The sequence below is a fragment of the Melospiza georgiana genome, chromosome 5 (assembly GCF_028018845.1).
Source record: "Melospiza georgiana isolate bMelGeo1 chromosome 5, bMelGeo1.pri, whole genome shotgun sequence".
NCBI lineage: Eukaryota > Metazoa > Chordata > Aves > Passeriformes > Passerellidae > Melospiza > Melospiza georgiana.
In genome coordinates this window covers 37,922,685-37,949,941 of record NC_080434.1, presented here as the reverse complement: position 1 = coordinate 37,949,941, position 27,257 = coordinate 37,922,685, and the positions used below count along the sequence as shown (strand labels likewise).

At 41.8% G+C, this 27,257-nt stretch overlaps 1 protein-coding gene across 2 annotated transcripts; it reads right to left on the bottom strand.

Moving 5' to 3' along the window:
• Positions 1 to 1,354: 1,354 nt before the first annotated feature.
• HSPA4L (heat shock protein family A (Hsp70) member 4 like) lies at positions 1,355 to 25,602 on the bottom strand. Of its 2 annotated transcripts, none has more exons than XM_058023840.1 (19): positions 25,406 to 25,602; positions 22,158 to 22,215; positions 21,395 to 21,535; positions 20,259 to 20,381; positions 18,857 to 18,956; positions 17,479 to 17,612; positions 16,612 to 16,856; positions 16,452 to 16,528; positions 15,156 to 15,307; positions 14,608 to 14,714; positions 14,114 to 14,247; positions 12,730 to 12,932; positions 10,572 to 10,673; positions 9,951 to 10,088; positions 9,478 to 9,603; positions 8,770 to 8,877; positions 7,765 to 7,884; positions 7,253 to 7,414; positions 1,355 to 6,441 (listed from the first exon to the last, which is right to left on the bottom strand). In XM_058023840.1, exons 1-19 carry the CDS (start codon positions 25,510 to 25,512, stop codon positions 6,247 to 6,249), a joined length of 2,532 nt encoding a protein of 843 aa, XP_057879823.1. In that variant the 5' UTR covers positions 25,513 to 25,602; the 3' UTR covers positions 1,355 to 6,246. The 2 variants fall into 2 exon arrangements, with proteins under 2 accessions (XP_057879823.1, XP_057879824.1); XM_058023841.1 differs by lacking the exon at positions 25,406 to 25,602 and adding an exon at positions 22,282 to 23,821 and having other exon boundaries at positions 22,158 to 22,231.
• Positions 25,603 to 27,257: the final 1,655 nt, after the last annotated feature.

Here is a 27,257-nt window from a genome sequence, read left to right as displayed (position 1 = left end):
CATCCAGCCAACCCCTTGAGGCAGAGTTAGGATATTACAGTTCAGAGAGGCTGGTTTTCAGGCAAAATTTGAAATTGAGGGTCTCACAATATACTTAAGCATTTTGGTGGAAATACTACTGGCTGTGTTTTTAATTCCTTCAGAGTTTCAGCTGGCTACCTTCAGCAGCCAGGACCCAAGGGAATGGCCTGAAGCTGTGGCAGGGTAGGGTTAGGGTGGGTAATAGGAAAAGGTTCTTCACCCAGAGGGCGTCTGGGCACTTCCACTGGACCATGGAAGTGTCCACAGCACCAAGCCTGACAGAGTTCAAGAAGCATTGGGACAATGCTCTAGGTGGGAATGCTGGGCCAGGAATTGGACTTGGATGATCCTTGTGGGTCCCTTTCAACTCAGGATTAACAGGAATCACAGAATACTCTGTGATTCTTTCAACATTCACCTTATTTTGCTGTAACAGTCCTCTTGCTGTGTGACAATGCGATAGAACATCCTTGCACAGCTGGTAAATACTGGAGTAAGGAGCTGATTGAGTGGTCTGAGATGCTGAGACAGCAGAGTAGGTTAAGGGCAGTATTTTCCCCGGTACTGATAAGGGGAAGTTGATTTCTAGTGTACATTTTTACATTTGCACTATACATGAGCATGTATATACATGTAAATATATACAGTTCTTTCAGTAGGAAGGACCTTTCCCCACCCCAAAATTCCAAACCTGTCCTGTGAAATATAGCTGAAATATTTTATCACTTATTGAGATGTAAGAATGCAAAGCCTGGATGAAATGCAGACTTTGAGAAGCTTTTAAAGTGTAGCAAGGAATATGGATATAAAAATGTTGAATTATGTTTTTTTGATGCTTTTGTCTTGGTTATGCAGAATTCTACAGTCATTGCATCCTGATGGAGGACACAGGGATTCCTGTTACACTGCTAGCACATTGAAAAATTCCTGGAGGAATGCCACAGGTTGCTGCTCTGCATCTGCTCAGAGAATCAGCTGTGCCCAAAGCCATCAATTTCAGTTCAAGGCACAGGAAAACTACCTGGAACTTGTATGTTGCAGTAAGTAATTCATGAATTTCTGGCAACTTGGGAATTTGTGTTTATCCGAACACAGAGATGTGATGGCAGCTGTGAAAATAACTGCAGTTCCACAGAAGCAAAGCAGTGCTGTGATTGAGCTGCAGCAGCCTGGGCCAAAAAAGGTGAGAGAAACAACAACAGGACAGGTGAGGCACCAAAAATGCCTTTATCTTACCTGTGGCCTTTTGGACAAACTCCAGTTGTATCAACCCACAACATCAGACAAAGCTACTTTAAGAACATTGATGCAAAAATGAGGTCTTGTGTGGTCATTTCTGGTTCAAGTAGCTGTTTATATATTTATTATAATTATACACAACCTTGACAATCTGTATTGCCATTCAAAAATAAATCCAAGTCTTGTCAATTTGCACATGATCTGTCACTACTAAGGATCCCATTTACATACATGGTAAACATTTTCTATACTTAAACACTGCTTGAAATTCTGATGCTCCCATCTCCTCCCCCCTTATCCCCTGGAGTTATGGTTATCAACTATGGAAAGAAACTTTTCCAAGCACTGCAACATTCAGGGTCTACCACCTTTTCTGATCAATTTAATTAAACTATTTCACACTTGGTAGAGGTGGCTGGTGGGTGTAGCTCTTAATTGCATTTTTGTTAAAAATTATTCTTGATGGATTTCATTGCAATGCTTCCTGGTTTTCATTGTTTTATGCATTTCCTTCTGACCAGGAAAGAGAAGGAAACCAAAGTTTAGCAGCTGTATCAAGCAAGTCACATCAAGCACATTCCTGGTTTAGTATTCTACAGTGCCAACAGTCACATTTAGTTGTTTTCACTGTTATTTACATGTGTAGTAAGTGGTTGAAGTCTTCAAATTTCAAGTGCAGAAAATGAAGAATTCAGCTAGGAGTCAGCCACCACACACTTTTAAGAGCTTGTGTTTATACTCCAACTGCTATCTTAGGAGCTGAAATTATAATTTATGAGGCATTAACGCCTTTTGTTAAGCAACATGTTTTTTACCACCTCTTTGGAGAGTTTCTGTCTCCTGGTGCCTGGAAGATGAGAAAACCTAAGAGTAGCAGAAGTGCAAGAGGCAACAAAATATTCCTCCATCCAGTTAATAAACTCACAGCTAGTGGCAATTAATATAAGCATCCTTAGCAGGCAGACCTTATACCAGCCCACAACTCAAGTTTGGGCATCTCAGCTTCACTTGAGAAGGGCTCCCAGAAGTGGGGAAGTCTTACAGTGTGATTACACAGCAATGAGGAGCCCTGTTTTGAGGAATGAGCTTAGTGATGGCTGAGTCTATGGGAATTGAATTTCACTTCTTTTCCTACAGCAGCTGGGCAGGTGCTTTGAACCAGCAAATGCAGCATCTTTGCAACATGGCTTTGTGTTTTGGGTGCCAGCATTGCTTAACTGACAGGCATGGAAACCCAGAGCTCTGACAAGTGTAGATTCCAACGTTTGTTAAGGCTGTTCATTTTTCACACCAGTGTCAAAAAATAATAGGGAAGAAAACCCTTCTGCCAGCTCCTTGCTTGTTTCCTGAAATTACACTTACACAATCCTTACAAGAAAACCCCCACTTAAATATGGAGTATTTGAGAACTGTTCTTAGCCATCTGTAGGAGAGACTGGAGTTCAGCACACAGAAATGTAGCAAAACATTAAGGAATTTCAAATGTTGAAGATACAAAGAAGTCTCATCAACACACAGATTGGATGCTTTACCTTAACAGCTTCCACTTGTAGGTGGAAGAAACAAAATCTCCATCCCTCAGACCCCAAGGTGTCCAGAATGCTGGAGCTGCACTGCAGACACTGCACTGCTTCCCCCTTGCTCTGAATTCCCCTACAGCTTGTGGAATTCAGGCTGGGTGTTTCCCCACTGCCCCTGAGCATTCAGGACCAGCTGCTCACTGCTCTGCAAGCATGCCCCAAAGGCAGTGATCAATCAGTGCAAGGACACTGCCAGCAAGGGAGAGGAGTCTTAGTTCAGATTCAGACATACAAAATCAAATCCTTCATTCACAATCAAGGGGTGTTTTGTCATGAAGCAGCAGCTTCAAGAAAGAAGAGCATAAAACCCCAACTTGAGTGTTTATGTTAAATCTTAAGTTCAAAGAAACTCCTTGGTGTCTAAAGTACCATAATAATAAAAGTGGAAAGGAACTCATGAATCAGTTCTACACTAAACTTAGTTTAGTAAAGAAATTTAAAACAAATAAATGTTGAAGTCCTTTCTTGAGCAAGTCCATTAATGCTCCACACAGGAGAGAATGAGTCCTCTTTAAAGGAAAGAAGGAAGCTCTTGCTTCCTTGGTAAAATGAACCAATGTATCTCTGCTGGTTTCTAACTAGATCTTTACATGACACTTCAGAACCTGATTTACAAAACTTTTGTTTTTTAACCAAACTTTACTGCCTTTACAAAGATAGTGTTGCTTCCTTTTTTTCTTTTTGTGGGACATTGAGGGAACATTTTCAAATATTAGAAATGTATCTTTCCCTCAGCAGAAAGTTTCAAGTAAGACATTATCAAGAAATACTTGCTGTTACAATAGACAAGATGCAGAGCAGCAGACTGCTGCTGGTTCTCTACCAAAACTTTGTGTTGACAAGACACTCACTCTGGTGCTGTCAGGGGAGGCAGAGGGACCTTGCTCATTGAGTGTGACACACAAAACCACAAGTTGTGCATAGTGTCTAAGTACTTAAATCTGTCCTGGTAAAATCCCCTCTTTGTAACAGGAACCAGATTACATATGAGCAAGTCATGTATTAATGTGAACCTGGCTGTGGAAAGATCAACTCTGCCATCCCAAATGGGATTCCTAACATGGACCTCAGAGCCAGCTTCTGTGGGCAGCACTCCTCTTCAGAGGGATCTAGAGACAGACCAGATGCACAGCAAAAAAACTTTCTATTCTAGTAAGAAAACTTGACTACAGCTGTTTGTCTGAACCATATCTGCTTTTAAGCGTGCAGAATTCAGAATTATTCTAGCCTTTATCCTAAGCACTGCCTCAGACATCTGTGATGTGGTATTAAGCATCTGATGGCCATGAGCAGAGGACACACTGTTACTGCACAGGAGCCTTTAGCTACTGGAGAGCTGACACCGGACATTTCCGCAGCTTTGTGCTCTTCTACCACAGCTACCAAGAAGTCTACCTAGACAAATTACTGTGCAGCTGGATTTTAGGAAGCCAGTACTTGAGAATGCTGCTCATTACACTGCTGTGGTAAAAGCCATTAGGATATAAATGGTGTTAAAAGCCTACAGGACCCAAGCCAGCCCAGGCTGACTGAAAGGACAGCTGATGCTGCAGGACTGTCACCCCTCAGCATCAGAGGGGTGACCACCGTGGCAGAACTCAGGACTGAGGTCACAGAGGAGCTGCAGAACAGCTCTCAAAGTCACTCAGTTCTTGTTCAAGGACATGAAACATGTCAACTTACAGTGTCAGACCATCCACACTGATCGCATGGAAGAGAGCAAAGTAGAGCATCTCAGTCACTTGAGGTCAGTCACAAAGATACAATTCCAGCACTTGAACTAGTCTGGCAGATTTCTGTACAGCCATGAATGTTGCTTCCTTTTTCTGTGAAGGTATGAGAGAGTTGAATTCACCTCTCCCAGGGGTCATCAGTTACTTTTCATAACATGAGCAGTGGTAGAGGATGAAGGGCATGGCTGAAGATAAAATGCCAGAAACAAGATTGTGGCTCTTCACTTGTTTACAACAGCAACACCTCTTATGGGAGAACCACTGCAGGAGTGCCTGGTTAACATCTGAATTTCTTTCTGGGACAGACTTCAAGTCACTGAAGCATCACACTGCAACTTATTTTAGTTTCTTATGCTAGGTAAAGAAACAACTTTTCATACTTGGACTAGCTCATTGCCATTCTGGTAACAGAAGAGTTTTGAAGTCAATACTGACTGGCTTTAGCAAGTGCTGCAGCACCTCAGTGACTGACAGAAGCATTTGGAATATATTTGGGACATAGACTGGACCTTGACAACCTTTAACACATCAAAGAAAACAGTGATTCTATTGTGTAATATATTGCAGACACTTTCATTAGAGAGCTAAATGACCAAAGCTAAGTGGTAAGCTATGCAAATTCATCAGGTAGATTCCACCTTTGGGGTAATAATATCCAGTTTTTAAACTCTTTTGTTTTGGTCCTTGACCAAAAAATTTACGTGCTGAGCATCAAGGCTTAAAGAAGCTCTCAGCATTTCTTTCAAGTTTGCACCAAACAGCATTTAAGCCACCTCAAAATCAGGGTGCTGATACCCAGTTTGCACAGCACTGTTTCTGTTGCTTCTCCTCCCCAGGATGAGATACAATCAGATGAAAATTGAACTCAAAACAAAAGAAGTGTCAATAGTTCCATGTGCAATAAGACATTTTCAAGGGAAAGCTACGCAGCAGGCCATGAATGTTGTCCCCTGTCATGCTGTTCTCACCAGCACCACCCTGTCCTAAGCTCAGCAGGGCACGTACAGCAATGTGCAGAGCCCAGGGATTCCAGCACCCAGCAGAGCCACGGGGCTGGAGCAGTCTGCAGTGAACACTGGTAGTGGCATGGGAACCCAAAAAACGCTTAAGCTCAGATTAATTCCTATGAAAAAGACCTTACAATTCTCATGGTACATCAACAAGATGGACTGGTATGCCAACTAACCTCTATTTAATATTTAAATTATAACAATACAATAACTAGAAAAGGTCAGTGCTTGAAGTGACAGGTTTTGCCACTTCGATTCCAATATTTTTCCAAAATAAAGATGCGATTAGATCTACACTTGAGCATCAGTAGTGCAATACAGTATCCTTTCCTGAATAAAGGAGCTGAGGTTTATCCACAATAAAAGCTTTAAATAAGGTAGATTGTTGCCATTTATATATCAATTCTGTATGTTTGATATAAAATATATTGGAAAGCTTCAACTGACTTATACAATCTACATTTGGCTAAAGCTCCACATAAGCAGCATCAGTGGAAATGAACATCAGAGGTGTACTTAATATAAAACACTTTCAAAACTACTCAGCAACAAATGACAGAAGTTTGGCTAAGAATAACTGAACATCTGAGGTGTGTACCAGACAAAAAGAATGGACCCTGTGGTTACTTGCACTATTTTAATGAAGTAAAAGAAATGCAAGGTTTAGTCCACTTCCATCTCCCCGGGGGGTTTGGTCTGCTGGGGGTTGTCCTTGGCTGCTTCGGGCTTGCTTTCGGCAGCGCTCTGTCCGTTCACGGGCCCGTTGTGCTCCCCGTTAGCTTTGGCCTGCCCCTCACTGGGAGCTTCTATCTTCGGCTTGGGCTTGGACAGAATGGGGTTACAGAAGCTGTCCAACTCCTGGGTGTGACACAATGAGACAGCAAGGTCATTTGGTGGCACAGCAACTGCACCCAGCTACACTGCCTCTCATTTGTACTGTCCCTACTGTCACCATGATAGTTTATGAAAAATCCCTTCACCAGGATTTCTTCTCCTGGGAAGCTGGGAAGCTTCAGCTTCTCCATGTTTGCTCCTCTGGAATGTGACTTGGAGAATTATTTACCCAGCATGTGAATTGTTTTTAATTATTGGCCAATCACAGCCAGCTCTCTTGGACTCTGAGTCGGTCACAGGTTTTTATTATAATTCTTGTCTAGCCTTCTGATGTCTCCTTTCTCTTTACTATAGTTTATAATTTTAATATCATATCGTATATCATATATCGTATCGTGTATCGCATCGATTATCAGCCTTCTGAGAACTTGGAGTCAATTCTCATTTCTCCCCTTGTCCTGGGGACCCTCACAACACCGCAACACCTAGGGGCCTGGAATGTCATTGTCAAGGTCATTGTCAAGGACCAGACTTCTCTATTCTGCAAAGTCTAGAAAGTTAAAAAAAACCCTTTCACCACCTGAAGAGATTCTGATTTGCTACAAACCTGTATATGACAACCCATTCTGTAGAAACCTGGTGCTGTAATCCAGGGTATTTTAAAAAGGCTTGTGCAAAGTTACTACTGTAAATCAAGAGCCAGCACTGAAGAGTGCTCTAACTGCTGCCCTCTCTGTATAAATCTGTAGATGTATAATTCTAGCTCAGATCTAGGCTAAAATCTGGTTCAGGAAAAACTGATTAGAATGCAACAAGTACAATTATTATTTTTTACCTTCGATTTTGCTAGTATTTCTGCCACTTTGACGACTGGATCCTGAGTTAGACTGAGTTTGTTCTGGGCATTCATTTTGCTGTTCAACCAATTCATAGCCTCATTAATGTATTTTTCAACTTTCTCCATCTCAGCAGGATCTAGGTGGTCATATTTTTCATCCTAAGGAGAGAGAGAGAGAGAGAGAGGTATTTGTACCACCAATTAAAATATGCTGCTCACCCAATTAAGTTAATCTTTGAAGTTACAGAAACACTGGTAACAGCTGTAAGTTCAGAGATCCATTGCAGGTGGTACCAGCCACCATAAAAACACAAAAACCTCTGACTTATGTTCTCATGAAGCAGCTCTTTCTGCTAGCAATGCTGAAAAAAGCAGAGCAAGAGGCAACTTTACAGGATTTATTTAAAAGACTCTACAGCAGCTTTACAGGATTTATTTAAACACAAAAGACTCTACAGCCAAACTCAAAACACCTACAATCATTGAGTAGCTAAAGCATCTGGCTTTACCTTATTTTTGTATGCTTCTACTGCTTTCATAAGGAGCTGAATCTTCTTCCCCAGTTCATTTAGAACTTTTGGTCTCTCTTCATGTTCTATGCATCTTTCCTGGATAGGCTGTCCAAATTTCTGGAATAATAAGCACAAAGATCTTTACAAAACACATATTTCCTTTAGTCTGCTCTAAGAATACAATGCAGCATGGGAAGGAACGCTGCCTTCAACTCCTTTTCTCACCCCTTCAAAGAGCCAAGTCTTTGCATATTGCTTTAGTCCAACAACAAAACCAAAAAAAAGCAGAAGGTTAAACCCAGGAATAGTGACTGTTCTTCCTAGGCTTGGCATTTTGCTGTTTTTTGCAAAAAGAACATTTGGAACAGAAACCAGTGAGGCTTTAAGGGATGGTTTAATTTTTAAGTAGTTAATCTGAAAAAATCTAATTTTATCCACTGTTTGCTTTTTCCTTCTCTCGAATCCAGGCAGTTGCCTGGATCTACTGTTTCCATTAATTATTCCTCCCCTTGAGGAAATGTGACTGGAGAGTAAACAGCTGGAACCCAAGGGCTAGACACATACTTCAACTTCCAATAAAGTAGGTAGTTATTCATCAGAACTCATTTTCCCCATCAGATCCTTCAAATCTGAAGCATTTGTCAATCAATAAACAAATGATATAATGGAAGCTACTGTTAAAGCACCCCAGAGCCTTTATTGGTGGATATTAGACTCAAAAGTTGGTCTTACTGTACATCTAAAGAAGATCACTGAGAACAGGGAAAACAGAATATATATTCTGGAACATAATTCTCATTACCCAGGAGTGCAGTCAAACTACTCAGAAGCCTCTTGCAGACTGTAAGAAGCCTGACAGAAAATTCCCAGAGCAATTAAATCTATTACCAGTAGTGACAGTCTGCTTCATTTCAACCATCTTCAAATTAGGAACACAACTCACATTAAACTGCATTTTTAGTTCTAAATATGAGTTTTCTAGAAAACAACTTAAAACCTTACTTTTAATTCCTGAAGCTTATCCATGTATACTTGTTTTGGCTGGTCCTCTCCATCTTCATAAAGCCAGTTTTCTGTGTCCTCCAACATCAAGGTCAGCTTGTTTGAGTCCTACAAAGCAAATTATGGACACTCCAAGTCAGAAAGGAACACATCAAATGAGACATCTGTCCCTGGCACAAACCCACCCTACTCAAAAAAGGACTGCTTCATCAGCTTAAAACATTCCAAGTGAGAGTGAAGGAAAACAGTAATTACCAGACTTCAAAGCCAAGATTTTACAGTGATGAGAGAGGCAGGACAACCCTGCTCATGTGATTTGCAGGTGAAGTTTACCACAGTTACAAAATCAGTCCTGAGGGTATTTAAGGCAGTCCATGCACCTCTGAAAAGTGTTCCATATTATCTGTTCATTTCCTTCTTACTCCTACCCACTCATGCCATTCAGAGCCTACTTTCCTATGCTGACCATAGGGTTTTCACTTTCTGCCTGCATCCCTGACCCTTCCTTGCCACTGAGGAGCTTCTCAGGCAGTAAAGAACTCTGCAAGTCAAATGTCAGGTGTAAACATTAACCTGAACTTCACTGAAGCCATCTCCTATTCCAAAACTAGTCCAAGAGACCCCTGCAGCCTCCACAGAACACACACTCAAAATTTATCCACACAAAGGAACTTTTCCCAGCAGTTGAAATGTATAAACAGGTCTTACTTCTTCAGTGATGAATTTCTCAAAGGCTCCACACAGCTTGTCTCTGAATTCATACACATATTCTTCAACAGCATTCTTAGCATCATTTCGTTCCTTCTCCAGCTTGTCTTGCATCATCATCTTCCCCTAGGGTGGAGAAAGGCACACTGAAAACTGAAAGCGTTTTGAAGTGTCAAGCTTAGTGACTGCTCTTCAAACTGCACCAGAGAAGCTGGCAAAGGCCTGATAATTCACAATTACTGATAAAAATGTTCACCTCTGTCTAAGTCATCACTACAAGTACAACCAGAATGGGCTAAATCCAGAGAAATTGAGACATTTCAACAAAAACCAAAACCACAACCAAAATCTGTTACAATTATGGGCAACTTTCCAAAGAATTCTAAATTAGCTAAGTCAATGATTGCAAATATTTTTTAGATACTTATTTACAGTGACATGAATTTGAGCAGTCACCTCTTTATGCTGCTTACCTCATTTTCTATATAGGAATTGATCAGATCTTGTCCCAGCTGCCTACAGAGGCTTGCCTGTATAGGGAGGTCAATACTCTTAACTTTTGTTTTAGCCTTTGGCTGGGAGGGATGATCTTGCTTTTCTCCAGAAGCAGCCTGTGAAAAGAGTGACACTACTAAGAAACTTCCAGGAATCTTAAATATTATTACATTTATGACCAAAATAGAAAGACAAATGAAACTAGTTAAGACAGCTACAAATTAATATTATGTAAATTAAGCACCTAATTATTTCTCTGTATTCAAAATCACTATTAACCTTAGTTTGGAACCAAACAGGTGAAATGAATTTCTTTAAAGAACCATTAAGTAAACTTGTTCAAAAGCTTAAAGCACTGCATATTATTCTTCACAATGTTTCCTAACCTCCCTAAATTCCATCTTCATTAGAAAACCAGGTTAAAAACCTACTTCAAAGTCTTAATCATGTTGAAAATTTAAAGTGCTATGGAAGGATTCCTGACTTACCCATTTCAGTACAGCTGTCTTCTAAACACAGTCCCATGTTTTCCAACTAGCACAATCAGTTAAGTGTGAGAATACTGGGCTAAAAATGTCCTATCAACACTGAATACAAACCTTTGTTTCATTTCCAGCATTTTCAGTCTCCTCATCTGCCTGGTTCTGTTGTTCAGCTTGACTTTTCTGCACACCCTCTTCTTGATCAACCTGCATTTTATCCTGCAGAGAGTTACATAACTGAATGCAAAGGTTTGCTGTAAGATTGAGGACTGATGTCAACTGCAGTAAATCCCACACAACATACAAACTTCACAATCAATCTTTAAAATTTATGGTTCACCATGTTTAAACAGGCATTTTGATGTAGTATTTGTATTTATAACTTTCAAATTAAATGAAAATTCTACTCTGTTGCTTGATGTTGCTGTCTGCCCCCATTAAATAATTACACTAAGCCTTGTGAATACTCACTTGAAATTAGAAACAAAAACATATAAAATGAAATCAAAGAACATTCTAGCAACACACCACCAATACAGGAAACAACAATGGATTCTCTATGGAACAGCCAGAACTTTGACCTTCTGTCATTTCTGACTTCAACTTTAAAGCTTGCAACCCAAAGCAGAAGTCATTTAATCAGTGCAGTTATTACCTGCATCTGTCTCAAAAGGCAGTGAAATCAATTATAATTAGCTTCTGTAGTTAATTTTTTAAAGTAATTTTTCTGTAGCTATTTCTTTTAATCCCAAAGTAGCCTCTTGGGAGTATATGAGCAACTATCTTCCCTCCTTGCCACCCAAAATAAAGAGAGCCTCACTTCAATTTTTCAGTAAGTTTATCACTTTTGCCTTATTCTAACTTTAACAATCTGATTGGTAAATTACCAGTGCAGATCACTTGGTTTAAGTAATACAGCTCCATGTCATCACTCAAAAGCACTTTTAATGACAGAGTAATGAGTAAGCCTGGTGTTTTCAGGATGATTCTAATGCTCAGAGATCCAGAGCATTAATAACCAACATGCTGTAGCTAAGGTCTGAAAGGTCCAAGATTGCCTCCATTACAAGGAATTAATATTTCTGGATTCACAAACTACATATGAATGTAGAATAATTTACTACTAGTTCTGAAAAATAATAAGAACAATTGTTTAAGGATTTCAAACTCTAGCACAGGTGCCTATGTTGCAGTTCAAAGTGGAGAACAAGAAGACTACTTCTACCAAATTTAAAGTTTTGTCACCTGAGAGTAACAAAAAAGTGGTAGCTAAATCTTGATTTGCTGTTCTTACTGTTCACACAGAAAAGCCAACAACTGGAAGGAGCTGCTTTGCCTACAGGAAACAGCTAAAGAGGGGATAACAGGACACACAGGCAAGACAAACCTCCTCCTCAGAGTCGAGGGGATGATCCTCAATACTGAAAGGTAATTGCTGACAAGCACCATCGTGAAACAGAAGATGTGTTAGATGAAAGAAGTGCTACAAATGGAAAGCCTGAGCATGGAGGCAACTACTCTCACACTGAATTCAGCACACTCCCAGTATGCTCCACGTGCCTCTTACACTAAATGCCAGCTCCAGCACTTCCAACCTTGGCTCACTTGATCACCAACATCATGTATGGAGCTGCACCATGCTCAGCATTTCAAATATGCCCACATTCCTGGAAAGCAGCGTAGCGTTCAAGAAGTTGCTTATACCAATTATGTAATGCTAGCTGTGTAACCATTTGCTCTAATTCCTGTAGAATATCCAACTAAGGTGGGAGAAGCTAAGGCCAAATCCTAGGAGAAAGGCTGTCAGGGCCAGGGCTGGTGTAGCTGTTTCCAGCTCCAAAGGGGCACCCAGACCTCAACTCTGCACTGCAAGGGGGCACAGCTGCACCCCACTGGGAGCTATTTCAAGGAGGCAGTGCAGTTTTCCATGGATAGAGAAATTCCATAGATTTTTTTACTCATTGAAAATATACTTTGTGAGGAAAAACCTTTAGAATTAATTTGTCAACAGATCTCTCTGCCTTTTGCTAGAAACACTAAAGACTAGTCGAGAGATGATAAAGAACAATGCAAAAACTACTTTGTGACTTTTTTTAGAATCCGTTTTCCCATTCTTTGTTCCTATTGCCACACTCAAGCAATTACATAACCAAAGAAGTAATTGAAGGGTGGAGCAGCAGTAACCACGAGAAGCCAAGCAGGGCCATTTACCCTGCAATTATCGGCTCTCATTGTTGCCACAATGACAGTGAAGACGTTTACAAGCTTTACATACCAGCTCCTCATCTCTGCCTTGGTTCTTACTTGCAGACTCGGTGTCCATGGGGGTGTCGTTGTGCTCGCCCTCCACGCTCAGCTTCTCGATGATGGAGGCGCTGGCCACGCTGAACAGCCCGTGGATGTTGACTCGCACTTTCACCTTCACCTTGGAGTTGTCGCCGTCGTGCTGGGGACTCACGTTCTGAATAGTGAAACGCCCTTGGGAACGACAGGAATGGCTTTAATTGTTGTCCCAAAGTGCAGAAAAAGAGGGGAAAAAACCCCAAACACATTTCTTAAAGGGTGTTAATTTAAACAGCAAGTTCACTGTTTGGAAACTTACTACTTAGCTGACAATCCTACAATTTAAGCTGCAGGTAGATAAACTAAAAGCTGGTTCCCCAATTATTATCAGTTCACTGATAAATCTGCTTTATCTGTATTCATAAAAAAAAGACAGTACTTTACTAGGTGTTCTACTTCTCTGTTGCCTTCTGTAACCACCACACTAGAGAAACTACTCTGATTTCATCTCAAATGGTTTCTTTTGTCCACGTAACTCAAACTTCACACTGAAAAATAAAACGTTAACAGAGATAAAATATACTGCTTAAATTTCATAACATGACTGCACTACACTTTCCAGAAAATGAACAGTGCTTAGCAAGGTTTCTGAAAGCAGTGGGGTTGATAATTTATTTTGCAACTTGTTGAATATTTAAGTGTAGATGATGTGCACATATAAAGGAGAATGTTTCTTCCTCAGCACCACAGATTTCTTGCATAGACAGCCAAACAGGTAGCAGCAAATTTGCACCTGATTCATGAATCAGTGAATAAAACAATGAATTAAAGAAGTGTACTAATAACTGCAAAAAAAGTAGCATTAGCTAACAAGACACTTATTTATGCCATCTAATTCTTTAGACTATACTACAGGTGCTTAAACTGAGGAAACACCTATATTTTATATTCTCAGATTAACAGAAAGAGACATGACAGATAGCATGAGACAAGTTATCTGTCCAGACAGGCAACAGCTCCTTTGATCCAATTTCTTTGAAAAATACAGGCTGGCAGGCACATAAGATCCCAATCAATTTTATAGAGACTAAAAGAACCAGACAATAGAGCACTAAACTCTTTGTGCCTACTTATTTTGAAGCATTCAGTAATTGTAAAGATAGACAAAAGGATGAATGCAGAATTTTTTTTAGGCATGTCAAACAGAGATGTCAACATGGTTTGCTCACTACACTTAAACCAAGAAGCCTGTGCTGAGCCTTTCTAAAGAACCTAAGCTAGAAAATATGGAAGTAACAGATCTCACAAGAGAGGAGAACCACTTTTTCCCATATCAAAAGGAGCTAGGGATGGGGGTTTTATTCCCTTGTCCTTACCTATTCTGGAATCAGGATAAGGCACTTCATGTGGATGGGTATAATAAGCTTCCAAGTCAAAAGGCTCCTTCTTGTGGAAGGTAATTACTTTTGAGAATGGAGCAGCATGGTTCTTACTGAAGACTTCACACTCCCTACAGCAATAAACATTAGATACCATTAAACCTCTGAGCATAACTTCATGGATAATCAAAGTCAAGGTGTGTTAACAATCAGCAGTCCTGCTGACCAAGCAACTGAGTAATTTGGTTTAAGTCAGTTTTTAACAAGAGTTGGAGGTTGAAGGCCTCTGGGTCTCAAAGCTGGACTCTGCATTTTATGTCACACTTATTAAAAATTAGGAAACTTCAACCCAGCATTTTAATTAACTGTATTTCCAATTGTTAAGCAGTAATTGGAACCCAAAAGGCAAAATGCTAAAAAAGAAAATTAGAATTTCAACATTTCTCTTTATATTGAAACACACATTGTTTTGTAGGCACTGTCCAACTTACCCTGTTCCTTCTTCGTAAGATGATTTCCATCTCAATGTTATAGAGTAAGGAACAACATCTGTGATGGAAAACTCACGCACTTTAAAAGCTGGAGAAAGAATTGCACACTAGGGAAAAAAAAGAGACCAAAAATGTGTTATATCCATGTAATCAAATAAATAGCAAGTACAAGAATTAATACTTATCATATGGAGGTCCTGCTTATCACAGACATATTTTTTTAACAGAAACTTCCTAGAGTTAATTGAACTGAAAGACTTAACTAAATTAATAGGTATTATAGTGATTGTCAGTGAAGGTTCCAAGTGACAACACAGAAGTGGAACAGCAGAATTTGGGTTCTCAAATTTAACAGGTCTTTTTAACAAGCCTGTCCTTCTAACATGACACAGCATAGTAATGAATGTAACAGAATTCCAGTTAGTGCAAGAACAAGTAAGACTCCACATCTTGTCTCAGCTGCAGTACCTTTTGCTTGTGGTTAGCTGGATTTCATTAGTACATTTTGTTAAAGAAGCAATATTAAAGTTTTATTTCAGGAACTATACCTGCAAGGCACAGCCTCTTGCAACAGCTTCATCAGCATTTAGCGTGGTGCTTATCTCTTTACAGAAAAAGTTAGAGATCTGTTCCTTCACTGCTGGAATTCTAGTAGCCCCACCTACTATTTCTATACTGTAGATATCTTCACGCTGAAGTTCTAGAAAAGAGAGGGCATGCCCTTAAGTTATCATCAAGGTATCAGAAAGCTATCTTTGGACAAAAAAAAAGCAGAGAAAAAAAGATAAAAGTTCTCTTATTATCTATACACTGTGACAAGTGCTGAATGTATTTCATGGCTGAAAAGATCTTTAAAACTCTTTGTCCCTCCTGTAGGCTACAAGGTTTTCTAGTTGCACAAACCTGAAATGCAGAAGCCAAGCATCAATGAGAACAGCTGTTCTTTAAAGTGTATTGTCCATGTGCATCTCCTTTCTGCTCTGCATGAACTCAGAAAGGTGAAACTGGGTCTTCTGCACTACTGGACATTATCTCACCTCTCTCAAAAACCCAACACAATGAAACCCAAATAGATCTCATTTTATATTTGGCTGAATTTGCTTGCCAGAAGAGAAAAGAAAACATTTAAAGCCAATATATGTAAAAAATAGCACATTGTGCTTGAAGGTTAACTTGCTGATTCTGGAATCAGGATATGTGTATGAAGTCATCTCAAACAATTGTCAGTCCTTGAACAGCTCTGCTCAGCAGTTACTCAGGTTTTTAATTCCTGTATTTGCTATCGAGCCAAGTCACAAGACCAGCACAATTCTTCCCTTTCAGTTGTAGGTGCTGGAATTGGGGGTAAAACCTTCCCTGTTAAAGTCTACTTCTCTCCTTTACACTACATTAGGCAAAAAAAAAAAAAAAATTACTTTGTTATTGGCACATGCTTCAGGTAATTCAATTTAAGAATATACTGCCAAATTACCAGGTCAGTGAGGACATGTAAGTACCACATGGAACAGGCTGGCCAGAAGGTTGCAGTAAAGAATAATATATTTTACCATCATCATTTTGGTTTGGTTATTTGGTGTTTTTTTTAATAAATTCAGAGTGCCAACCTTTTCCATGACACAGGGTGAATGAGGGTCAATAACCAAGGCTGCAGAGTAGCATGTGCACTAAATGAGGCAGGAATGGGGTCATGCATTCATGGCAAGCATATGAATGGAACTTACATTTAACTTTTCAGTATTTAGCTTTGCAATTCTAATAAATACAAAAATACATTGAAAAGATAATCATTAAGGAGATCAGCAATGAGTGGCTTACTAGCAGCACCTCAAGTAACTTGCACTTACTGGCTTGATCCATGGCTGCTCTTAGAGGAGGCTCCACTCTGGCCAGAAGGGCAGCACACAGCTGCTCGAACTGAGCTCTGCAGGGCAGGGAGAGTGTTGGTGTTACCAGGCTGCTCAGAGACCACAACCCCTGGCCCAGAGAGGGAACAAGAGCCAGTACCTGTTCATCTTACTGGAGACATCCAGGTCATTCATGAAGCACTCGATGTTGAGCGGAAGGTCGGAGGCGTTGGCGCTCATCAGCTTCTTGAGCTTCTCACACTCCTGGTACAATCGCAGCAGGGCTCGGGGGTTCTCCTTGACATTCAGCTTGTATTTTGTCCTAAATTCTTCAGAGAAGTAATCTACCAAAGCCTCATCAAAATTCCTGCCACCTACGAAAGGGTCAAAGGTAGTGGCCAAGACCTGGCAGAAGTCAAAGAACGAGATCAGAAGTTATCAGACAGGGTTTGTGCTGTGTCATTTACTCAGCAAAGTAAGAAGTGCCATCATTGCCCTCCACACAGCTTCAGAGGGCATTTGGCTACCACAGACAGGCCCACAAAAGCACTCAGCCTTTAGTAGGTCACAGACAAAAAAGTCTCCAAACCAGGAGGCAAAGACTGTGCAGCTCTGCTTCACTTCCCACTGGATTTACACTTTGAACTGTCATGGATGGCACAAACAAACCCCCCAACATCTCACAGTGACTCAAGGCAGTTAAAGAGTCTCCCATAAGTGAGTTAGCTGCACAACTGCAACACTTAAGAAGCTCCCTGAATATGCAAATATTTCAGGGACACGACACAAAAACTGTGCAGTGTCCTTAATGATCAAGCACTTTCCAAAACACATTTCAGGATGCTACACTTCTGCATTTTACAAAAACTGATTTGATGAAATAGCCAAAATGTAACAGAAAGGTTCTGTATTTCACATTTAAAAAATATTTTCTATAGACACTTATTTTTTAACAGCTAATCTTTCCACAGAGCAGTATTTTGAATTTTAAATACTTCAGGCTTTTAATGTACAACTTAAAGATTACCTTCAGTTTTCCCTTGTTAAAAGCACAGATGGAAACCTGATATGCAGAATGCCCCATATCTACAAAGACCACATTTCTTGGCTTCTCTTCCAAGGCTGGCAGATCTTGCTTGTATATTCCATAGGCTAATGCAACTGGAAAACATCAACCCATGGCAGGTAAGGGGAAGGCACACACAGCTGCAGACCATGCATTAAAACACCACCAAGAGACAGACACTGCCCATGTTCACCCTTCCTAAAGACCTTCACAACTCTTATTAAAAAATCAAAATTGTGTTGAAAACACATTTTTCATTGACTAGAGAAAAAGATATGAAGGTTTACACTAATAAAGACTCCCCCTGTATTCTATTCTGCTTGTAGCCAAGCAATCTGTGAAACTGCACAGATTAAGACTCATGCCTACACCTCTTCCTTGAAATGTTCTAGCTTTGAAACATTCAAGCATGCCCAAGAGATAAAGGAAATGTGTAGCCATGATATTTTCTGAAAAATCCTTTCCTTAGTATTTTTTTCTCCTGAGAAGCTGAGAGGCCTCAGGAACAAAATGTAAACAATTACATTTTGTTTATTAACAATTACACTATTGATTATCTGCTGCTGTGGAATGCAACAGGTGCATCTATGATTGGTCTCATGTGGTTGTTTCTAATTCATGGCCAATCAGTCAGCTGGGTTGGACTCTGTCTAACCCACAAGCCTCTGTTATAGTCTTTCTTTTTCTATTCCTAGCTAGCCTTCTGATGAAATCCTTTCTTCTATTCTTTTAGTTTTAATATAATATATATCATAAAATAATAAATCAAGTCTTCTGAAACATGGAGTCACATCTTCATCCTAAGACCCCTGAACACCGTCACAGAAATGTTTTGTAAGATTCATTTACACAAATCTGTGCTTTCACAACCAGCACTAGTTTGGAAAGCTTTTTCAGACTTTCTAAAAGCAAAGAGAATCAAGAAAAATAAAAATTACTACTTTAAGCAGCTCCAACTTTAGTCTCCATGAAGTGTTATGTATTTCTATGCTCTACCTTAGAATTCACCAAAACCAGAAGAGAGGAGTAAATTCCTTTATAGAAACAGTTGTGCCATTGCTCCAGCAGACAGGACTGCCACCACTTTAAGCACAGACCCCAGGTTTTATTTCCAAAGCCATTCCCAAGTGTGAGTGTGCTCAGGTCAGCAAACCCCAGCTCTCATGGTGCCTCCCAAGTGCTGCACGCCAGCTCACTGCAGTGTTTCCAGTTCCCAAACTGGAATGGGCAGTACTAGCCTGGACAGCTCTCTCCCAAGCTCCCAATTGTGTAAGAGCAGGGTGTCATCACACTCACATTCAACAGCCTCAAAGGACAAAAAAAAGTCCTGGCCCTTTACCTGCTGTAGTTTCATTCATCAGCTTCAGACAATTTAATCCTGCAATCTGTGCAGCTGCCATTACAGACCTTCTTTCAGCATCAGTGAAGAAACTCGGGACCTGTTTCCAAAAATAATGACATTGGATATTACAGGATATGGATTTTTTAATTTAGAGTAGTCAGACCTGCCCATCAAGCTATCCTATAAATGTCATTACCACAAGAAACTGTTATAAGCTAGCCTCAAATTATTAAGGCTGTCTGAATAAAACAGCTAGCAAATTTATTTTAATGCATATTTTAATTAAAAATTCAAAATATGACAAAAATGAAGTTGCATCCAGGGCTGTTTTAAATAAAGCAGATTTTAACAAGCAAAAAGAAAATCCTGAAAATGTTTTCTTAGATTGTTTGAATGAGTCTTTCACCTTAAAATCATCACCAGTTTCTGCAAACACTTGTGCAGGACAAAGCCAACCCAACAAATATCCACACAGAGCCCCTCAGCAAGTCAGTGGCAGAAGCACTGCTGGAATCCAGCTTGAACCTGCATCCCTTTCTCAGCTATCAGTGGCAGCTTACAGTGTGCTGCAAGGCTCAGTGCCACCAAAAATAGCCCCAGCACCATCAGAGCCCATTCAGGATCTGGCTGCAATCAGCTGGCACCTCTTCAGCAGCCTCTTGAGCAGAGCTCCATTTTGTTGTGTGTTTTGTTGGCTACCACTGTGGGGCATTGCCAAGGATGCCTGGGTGTGTGGGAGGTATTCTCCCAGCTTAAGGAAGCAAGGAAAAAGATCAAAGCAGGTTTTTGAACAGCTCAAGCACACAGCTCTCCAGTTCCCATGGCTGTGCCTGACAGAGAAGGGATAACTGCAATCCTTCCTGCCCAAACTTCCCAGCAGGGCCAGCAAACAAACACCATGTGGAAAGCAGACACAGAACTGTGGATCCAACAAAATAAAACAAGTTTTTCAAACAAAGCCAAGTGGTTTGGGGGTGTCACATTATCAGCATGACCACCAGAGCCCTAATTCAGGCAACTCTCAAATACAACAGTGTTCACCCATGCAACCAGAAAGAAACTCAAGAATTTGGGAAGGTTCTTTGGAAGCAAGGAGGAAATGCTTACACCTAGGACAGCTCCCATTTGTAACAAGAGCTACAGTAATCAGAAATACTGTCTGTAGCCTTGGAGACAGACAGACTGCATCAGCTGAAGCACTGTGTCCTGTCTGAAAATACACTCTGGATTGAACAACCTTTTCATCTCCTCACACATGCTTCAAGAAGCGTTCTCATTTGGAAAACCTGCCACAAAGGCCCATTTTTGGGGATATGATTTCTATCTGCTACTTGAACCTCTTACCATGGTATAAATGGCCCTCGCTTGCACAAATCTGCAATTAATATACACAACTTACCGAAATCACACAGTCAGCCACTGGTTTCTTCAAAGCACTTTCTGAAGTCTCCTTCAGCTTGGCCAGCAGCATTCCTGTGATCTGTTCCACTGCAAACAGTCTCTCCTCATCCAGGTACCTCACCTGAAACAGAGAGTTGGGATTCTGTGACCAATCACCCCAACCTTGCTCTCAAGATGTGCAACTTCATAATAATTATTATGAATTATTCATTCATAATAATGGACTATTATTCATAATGTTGAGCACTGAGACCCACTGAACACCAGGCTCTAGACACAAGTAACTCTCTTTCTATTGATCTGTGCTCCCTACAACAAATCTTCAACAGTTCAGTTTGGGGTTTTTCTTTCTTGTGGGAAGATTAACACCTCAGTTATCTCAAGGGATTATTCACAATGATACAGTATTTCTGCTGCTTGTGTATTTTGAATTAAAAAAAAAAGGCAGCAAAAAAAAAAAAAGAACATAATATAAGTAGGATCACATTGTGCTATAACACAGGCTAAAAATAAAAGTTTTGGAGCAATCCCAAGGAACATTTGCTTCCTGCAACAGTCACTCAAGCACAGGAGGCAGGGAAGGTGTAAACCAGGCAATGCCAACATTCCTGCCCTGCTCAGGAAACGTGGCTGAATCCTCAGCCTCCATGGGAGGTTCTGTGTCCTGAATTCCTAACAAGCTATTATCTCTCCAGCAATCCCAAGCACTCCTGCCATTTAGTTTGGAAGCAAATTAAAGCTAACTTGTTCAAATTTCATATTCAGAGCATTATGTTGTTTTCCTGACACTTGGCCTCTGCATGTCTGATGGGAACTAATAATCTCACACTGTAATTACACAGATTTGAAGATAAACCTAGTAAGGCCAAGTGAAAAGCTAATGTGACTAAGGAAAATTATTATGATTGATGGGAAGCCTCAATGGACATCTTGGAGAAGGTACAGACTTATTTAGAGACACAGCAATTTTCTAAATCTCATCATTTCTAAATTTTTAGATTTCTAAATTTCAGATTTTCTAAATTTCAGATTTCCTAAAGGAAAATGGAACTGACCACAGAGGAAGTTAAGTGACAAGGGCCCAAAGTGCTCATCTCTGCCACCAGAGAGATTCCTCCCAAAGCTCTCACCCACCTTTACTCCTACAGAGCCATTTGGCATCTTCTGAAGCTCATAGGGAAGTTTGGCCCTCTCAGCTTGGATGTAAGGATCTTCAAACGCTCTTCCATGCAGTTTTTTGAAGCCATGGACTGCATTTTTTACATTTGTGATGATCTGTGGCAAAGATATTTTCATTACCCATGACATTCTGATACAGAGGACTGTTCTGAAAGGAATTTTTCCTGTTGGGCTTAATGCACACACTGACATGTGTTGAGCCCCACACATTCACCGAAAAGCAAAGTGTGAGGAGAGTGAAAGAATCACCTACTTTTTAATCTATGGCCCCTATTAGAAAAATTCATATTTTCTTCTCTCTGTAATATCCATTAACTTGCTGCCATCAATTTTCACTGTACTTTTTATTTTAGAGGAGCTTTTGATACAGCATGAAATATTTAAGATGCTATATTGTTGGAGTGGCTGCCTGCAGGAACTAATGAAGTTATTACCTACATTAACCTTAAATGAACCTTCAACAAATTAACACATTTCCCTTCCTTTAAAGTTCTCCTCTAATTCAGATCCCATCTGGATGTAAAGCCTCCCCACACCTCTTCTCTCACCAGTTTTTTAACGTAGTCATTTTCAGAACAGCCTTTCAACCAAAGAAAGAACCAAAACAAACAAATCCCAGCGAACACAATACTTCAAGCTATCAAAATAAACGACTACAAGACAATCTTCTCCAAGATGAACTTGTTTACAGGTCAAAAAAAGTTTTTGATCCATTTACCTGGCTCTTTGCTGCATTCCCGATGGCTCGGGTCTTGGATCCTAAAGATATACATGCTCTAAGAAAAAAAAAACAAAACAAAAAAAAAAAAAAACAAAAAAAAAAAAACAAAGAAAAGAAAAAATGAAAAATTCTGCTTTAAAAGAAAACATTATAAAATATTTATGTGGTATTTTAGAACACTCACAAAAATTCAAGCAGCAGGACATGGATGTATTAAATAACAGCATTACTGCATGAAGCACCAGAAGCTGAAGTGGAATTCTAGTTATTTTGTAAATTAGCTTAGAAACAAGCAACTGCAAGTGTTGCCATTTTAATTGCATTTAAGGAATTCTGTGAAAGCTGAACTGTTGTTCCACAGTTCTTATCAGGAAGGAAAGGCACTGATAGTTCCTTCTGGGTCACAGGTTAGAACCTCAGAAGCCTGAGAGACCTCAGTCAAACCCCAGACCTTTACCAGCCAGGATCTCTCATCTCTACCACCCTTGAGTCTCACAGGGCCACATTCACACCCTGAAAGCCCTCAGCAACAACCCTAAAACAACAATTAAAACCCCACAAACCACGGGAGCTGAACGAGCTGCGAAATGCTCCCGGGTCCTTACTGTGAATGGGCACCAAGGGATGGAGAGACCTGGGGACAGCTCCCTGCCAGGCACTGCTCTAATCCACAGCTCCCTGCAGCTTCCAGGCCACCCCCAACACCCCCTGGATCAGCAAAGGGCTGCCTCAGAGCCCAGCCACCATCTGGCCTCTCAGCACTGCCTCTGGAAATGTTCTTTCCTGTTCTGGAAGGTACTAAATGCACCTTTGCATCACAGACCTGAAATACAACTCTGCCCCAAAAGGCAGATCTGGCCAGGGCCACTCAGGGGGAACAGAGACACTCGGATTTCACACAGCTCAAATGTAATTGTTTAATGCACAAAGGTTACTCCAGCACACTGCTTCCTGCTTGCCCTCCATCACTGGGGGCACTGCAATTTGGCAGGATTTTCTAGCAACCTCTTCTCTGTGATATCCAAAACCTCCTCCAGGTTCAACTGCTGCAAACACACCAGGCATCTCCCTACATTTTGTTCAGCTTGCACAAACAACTCTTACAATCCTACAGCTCCCCAATTCCTCCTTGTGATAATTACGGGAACTGAGACAAACGAGCAATTTCCAAGGCAAGCAAATTATTTACAAACGAATGCTATTGCATCACACCTTTCCAGGGCAGGAATTCTACCTCTGCTCACAGCCAGCACAACCTGCACATCACCCCACGCAGGAGCAGCTCAGAGCCAGCACAGCTCCTGCCACGGGTTATTTCAATTACTTCCAGCACAGGGGATGGATGGATTTTCCCTCCTGCAGCTGGGAAGCAGAGATGCCAAAAAAATAAATATGTGCCCTCCTTGGCCTCAGAAAATTCAGTCGTTTCCAAGATTCCTTATTACATCATCTCAATTACAGCATGTGATCACATTAATCACACCTGGTGTGAAGTAAGTTATGAGCTATCAGCAACGGCCTTGTTTTCCCACAAAACCACAGAGGGTGAGGCAGAGGCACCTGAAAGGACCATTTGCCATGAGCTTAACGTGCCAGAAGCACTGGAAATGTGCTCAACAGCCAGGAGAAATCAAGTCTCAGTTTTCAAAGAGATACAAGGCCAAAAGCCAGGAAATATCCAGGTTTTACTGAAATGCAAGGCTTATTGGCAGGGTCTTTTTCCCTTCTTTGTAAAATGCTTGTGCTAAAGCCGCCAGGATGATACATAGTTGTACTGACACTGGATTACAGAATGTAATTAACTAATAGCTAACTCAAGCACCTGCATGATGCGAGCACCTCCACAGGAATAAGTTCATTTAAATAAGTCCACATTCAAATAAGTTCATTTACTATGTGCAATAAGGGAAGTTCTGATGATTGAAGAATTAGATCTGTCTGTATCACTTGAAGTAAAGATTTAGCTACTATGAGAAACTTACATAACAGCAATAACCTGTTACATATTTATTCACCTTTGTTTGATTTCTCTCAAGACAGTAACACTAGAAAAAATGTTCCTCAAGATCTCTTGTATTACCACATTCTGAGACACAAAAGGTCAATGAAAATGTCACTTAAAATGTGACAGGCACTGCCTTTAAGTGTATGTGCACGCCAGATGCTGTAATTGCTAACTTGAACCTCTTTCACAATCACTTTGCAAGTATCTTGAAAGTACAGTTAATCAGACACTACTGTGAAAAATATCGAATGCAGGTAAGCCTACCTGCACAGAACACACTCCAAAAAGAGCTAAAAATCACAAGTGCTCTTCATCAAAAGGGAGAAGGAAACTGCAGCTGCCTGAGGATTCTCTGGGCAACAATTTCATGGGATACTTTGCATTTGAAAGGCCAGAGAATTTCAGTTCTCACTGCATATCTGGTGCACAAGGATAATTACTTCCTCAGAGCTCATATGAGAAGCACATTTTTCTAAACAGCAAACAGAATTTTCAAGAGTACTCCCATTAAAACAGACGGCATGCTCTTCGGCCAACTTCTTTGTACTTTTAAAAACCAACTTTTTAGAAAGCGAACCTGCATTTCCCCGAACTTACTACAGTCTGGCACAGCAGGAACAGCTTTCCCTGTTGGCTCCGAGCCCCTTTGTAAAAACAGAAGCACCATCCAACCCCCGATTTTCATGAGTGTTACACGAATCCCTGAATCCTCCTTCCAAATTATGCACAGATGGAGCTCTAAAAAATCCTAGACGTATCCCATAGAAACAGAGGAGCAATATCTCCACCTCCTCTTGCGTCTCCCATCATCACGGCCGCTGCCCGGTGCCCCCCCGTTCCCCGCCAGACCTCGCTATGCCAGGGCCGGCAGATGCGCTGCGAGCACCAACAGCTCCAAAAAAAGGGAAAAACTCATCGCGCCGCTGAATCAACCTCCTCCTCCTCCTCCTCAGTCTCGCCACCACTCGTGCGATTGCTAATGGGAACGCTCCCAGCCCTGGCAGCCCATCCGGAGCCGGGCAAACACGCTCACTCCAGGGGTATCCCCGGCTGCCCGGGAGCCCTGCGAGCAGCGCACCGCCCCGGGCTCCTCCGGCAGGGATTTCAAGGGCACGCCGGCACACACCCCGCTGTTCCCGGCAAGGCGCTCTGTGCCGCCTCCCGGCTCTGCCGGCACCGCCGCGCCGGGGATCCCGCGGGGGGACGCCGGCGGGCGGGGCGCGGGCGCGCCGCTACTCACGGCGTGCAGCGGTCGCTGTACTCGTTGGCGATGGTCTCGATGCCGCCGCTCCGCGCCACGCCGATGTAGCAGTTGAGGAAGCCGAGGTCGATGCCCACCACGGACATGGCTGCGCCCGGCGCTGGCTCTGGCGCTGGGACCGGCACAGGGGCTCCGCGCCCGCCGCTCCCCCACTGCGGAGCGCCGGCACCAACCGGCAGCGGGCCCGCCGTGCGCAGGCGCCGCCGGCGGGGAGCCCGCCCGGCCCCGGCGCCGCCTCGGCTCTTTCCGGCAGGGCTGGGGCGGCGCTGCCCTTCCAGAAGGATCTGGAACGGGAGGGATGCGGGCCAGCGGGGCGGGAGCGGCGCCGCCCAGAGCGGCACAGCGTCAGCGCTGCGCAGGGACCGCCCCGGCCGCCTTAAAGGCTCCGGGCAGCGCGGCTGGCTCGGGGCTGCCGGTGCCGCACGGGCCGAGTTAATGAGATTATAGCAATCCGCAGCAATTAGCGCAGAGAGGCCGTGGGGCCGCTGGCGCTGCCGCCCTCAGGAGCCGCCCTCAGGAGGAGACAGCCCCCCACGGAGAGCCCCAGCGGCTGTGGTGCAGGGCGAGCCCTGCCGTGTGTGAAAAACGCGTGTTTTATGATTGGCTTTTCGCAAATATTAAAAGGAATATCATATCTGTTATGTTAGGAAGTTATGCTGTATAAATAAAAAAAAAAATCTTTTGTCGGAAGAAACTTAACTTCCTCCCGCCTCGCTCAGTCATGAAGACGCAGTCAGAATTAAGAGGAAGAAAGTTACACTGCCCAGATAGAATCCTGTGTTTGAATGGTATTTATGCATCATGTATGAGATGTATGAAAATGCAACAGGCTGTTGCTTTTAAGGGTTAATCCTCTGTTAATGTGGGTCCTTTTTGGGGCTTATTTTGCCCAGAAAGAGATACCCAGAGTGTCTGTAACTCCTTGTTTCTATTGCCTCATATTGTCCTAATCCAAATTGTTCAAATTTCTATTACTCTAATTATACTACTATTTTTATAACCATCTTATTACAATTAAACTTTTAAACTTTTAAAAACAAGTGATTGTTGTTTTACACAGGTGGAAGCTGTGTGTGCCCCAGAGGTGGGCACAGCTCTGGGTGCCTCCTGGGCCAGGACCAGGCAGAGTTTGTACTCTCTGCTCCTTCATCCCACCCATTGCCAACACCTATGGAAGAGTCATCCCCAGCTGGGCTTGGGCTCTGTCTGTTTCCAGAAACTGACCCGTCTGTTTTCTTTCCCTAGGGAGAAAAGTCAACTCGAACCCCAAGTGTCTCTGCTTACCCCGCGTTTTATGGGTATCGGATATTTATGTTTTGAAACTTCACAAAATAAACCTGCAGGCTGGAAAAGTTCCCCAAGTATTTATTTGCTTCTAAAAATGACACTGTTTCACACAGCAATGTGACGTCTTTGTGACACAGCATGTGACACTGCACTGCACGGTTCTGTTCCACTGGAGAGATTAAAAATAAGCACAAAACGACTAAACTAGTTTAACATCCCTGTCAAGAGGCTTGATAATCTCCCCATTTATCACGACCTCAACGGTCTCCTAAACAACCAGAATTTTCCTAATGAAAACATATTCTTTTCCTCTAAAACCTCCAGAGGCAAGAGAAACCACTGGTACACAGAATTATTTCTAACACAACTGCTCCACCTGCCTTGATTATCTCATTTTTACTTGCTAGGATGAGGATCAGAAAGGCAAACCAGGTCCTGTCCCATGTACAGCAGCCAGGGAGGCAGATCCCCAACTCCAATTCCTGCTCTGCTCTTTTCATCCCTGTTAGAAAAAAGTGGTTCAAGGCATGGCAGCAGCACTTGA

Coding starts and splice junctions, on each gene's coding strand:
- HSPA4L (XM_058023841.1), bottom strand. CDS start 22,483: ATGCAATTAAAATGGCAACACTTGCAGTTGCTTGTTTCTAAGCTAATT. Junction 10,674..12,729: donor AAGGCAGAGATGAGGAGCTG/GTATGTAAAGCT, acceptor AACTCTCTGCAG/GATAAAATGCAGGTTGATCA. Junction 6,442..7,252: donor AAATACTAGCAAAATCGAAG/GTAAAAAATAAT, acceptor TGTCACACCCAG/GAGTTGGACAGCTTCTGTAA.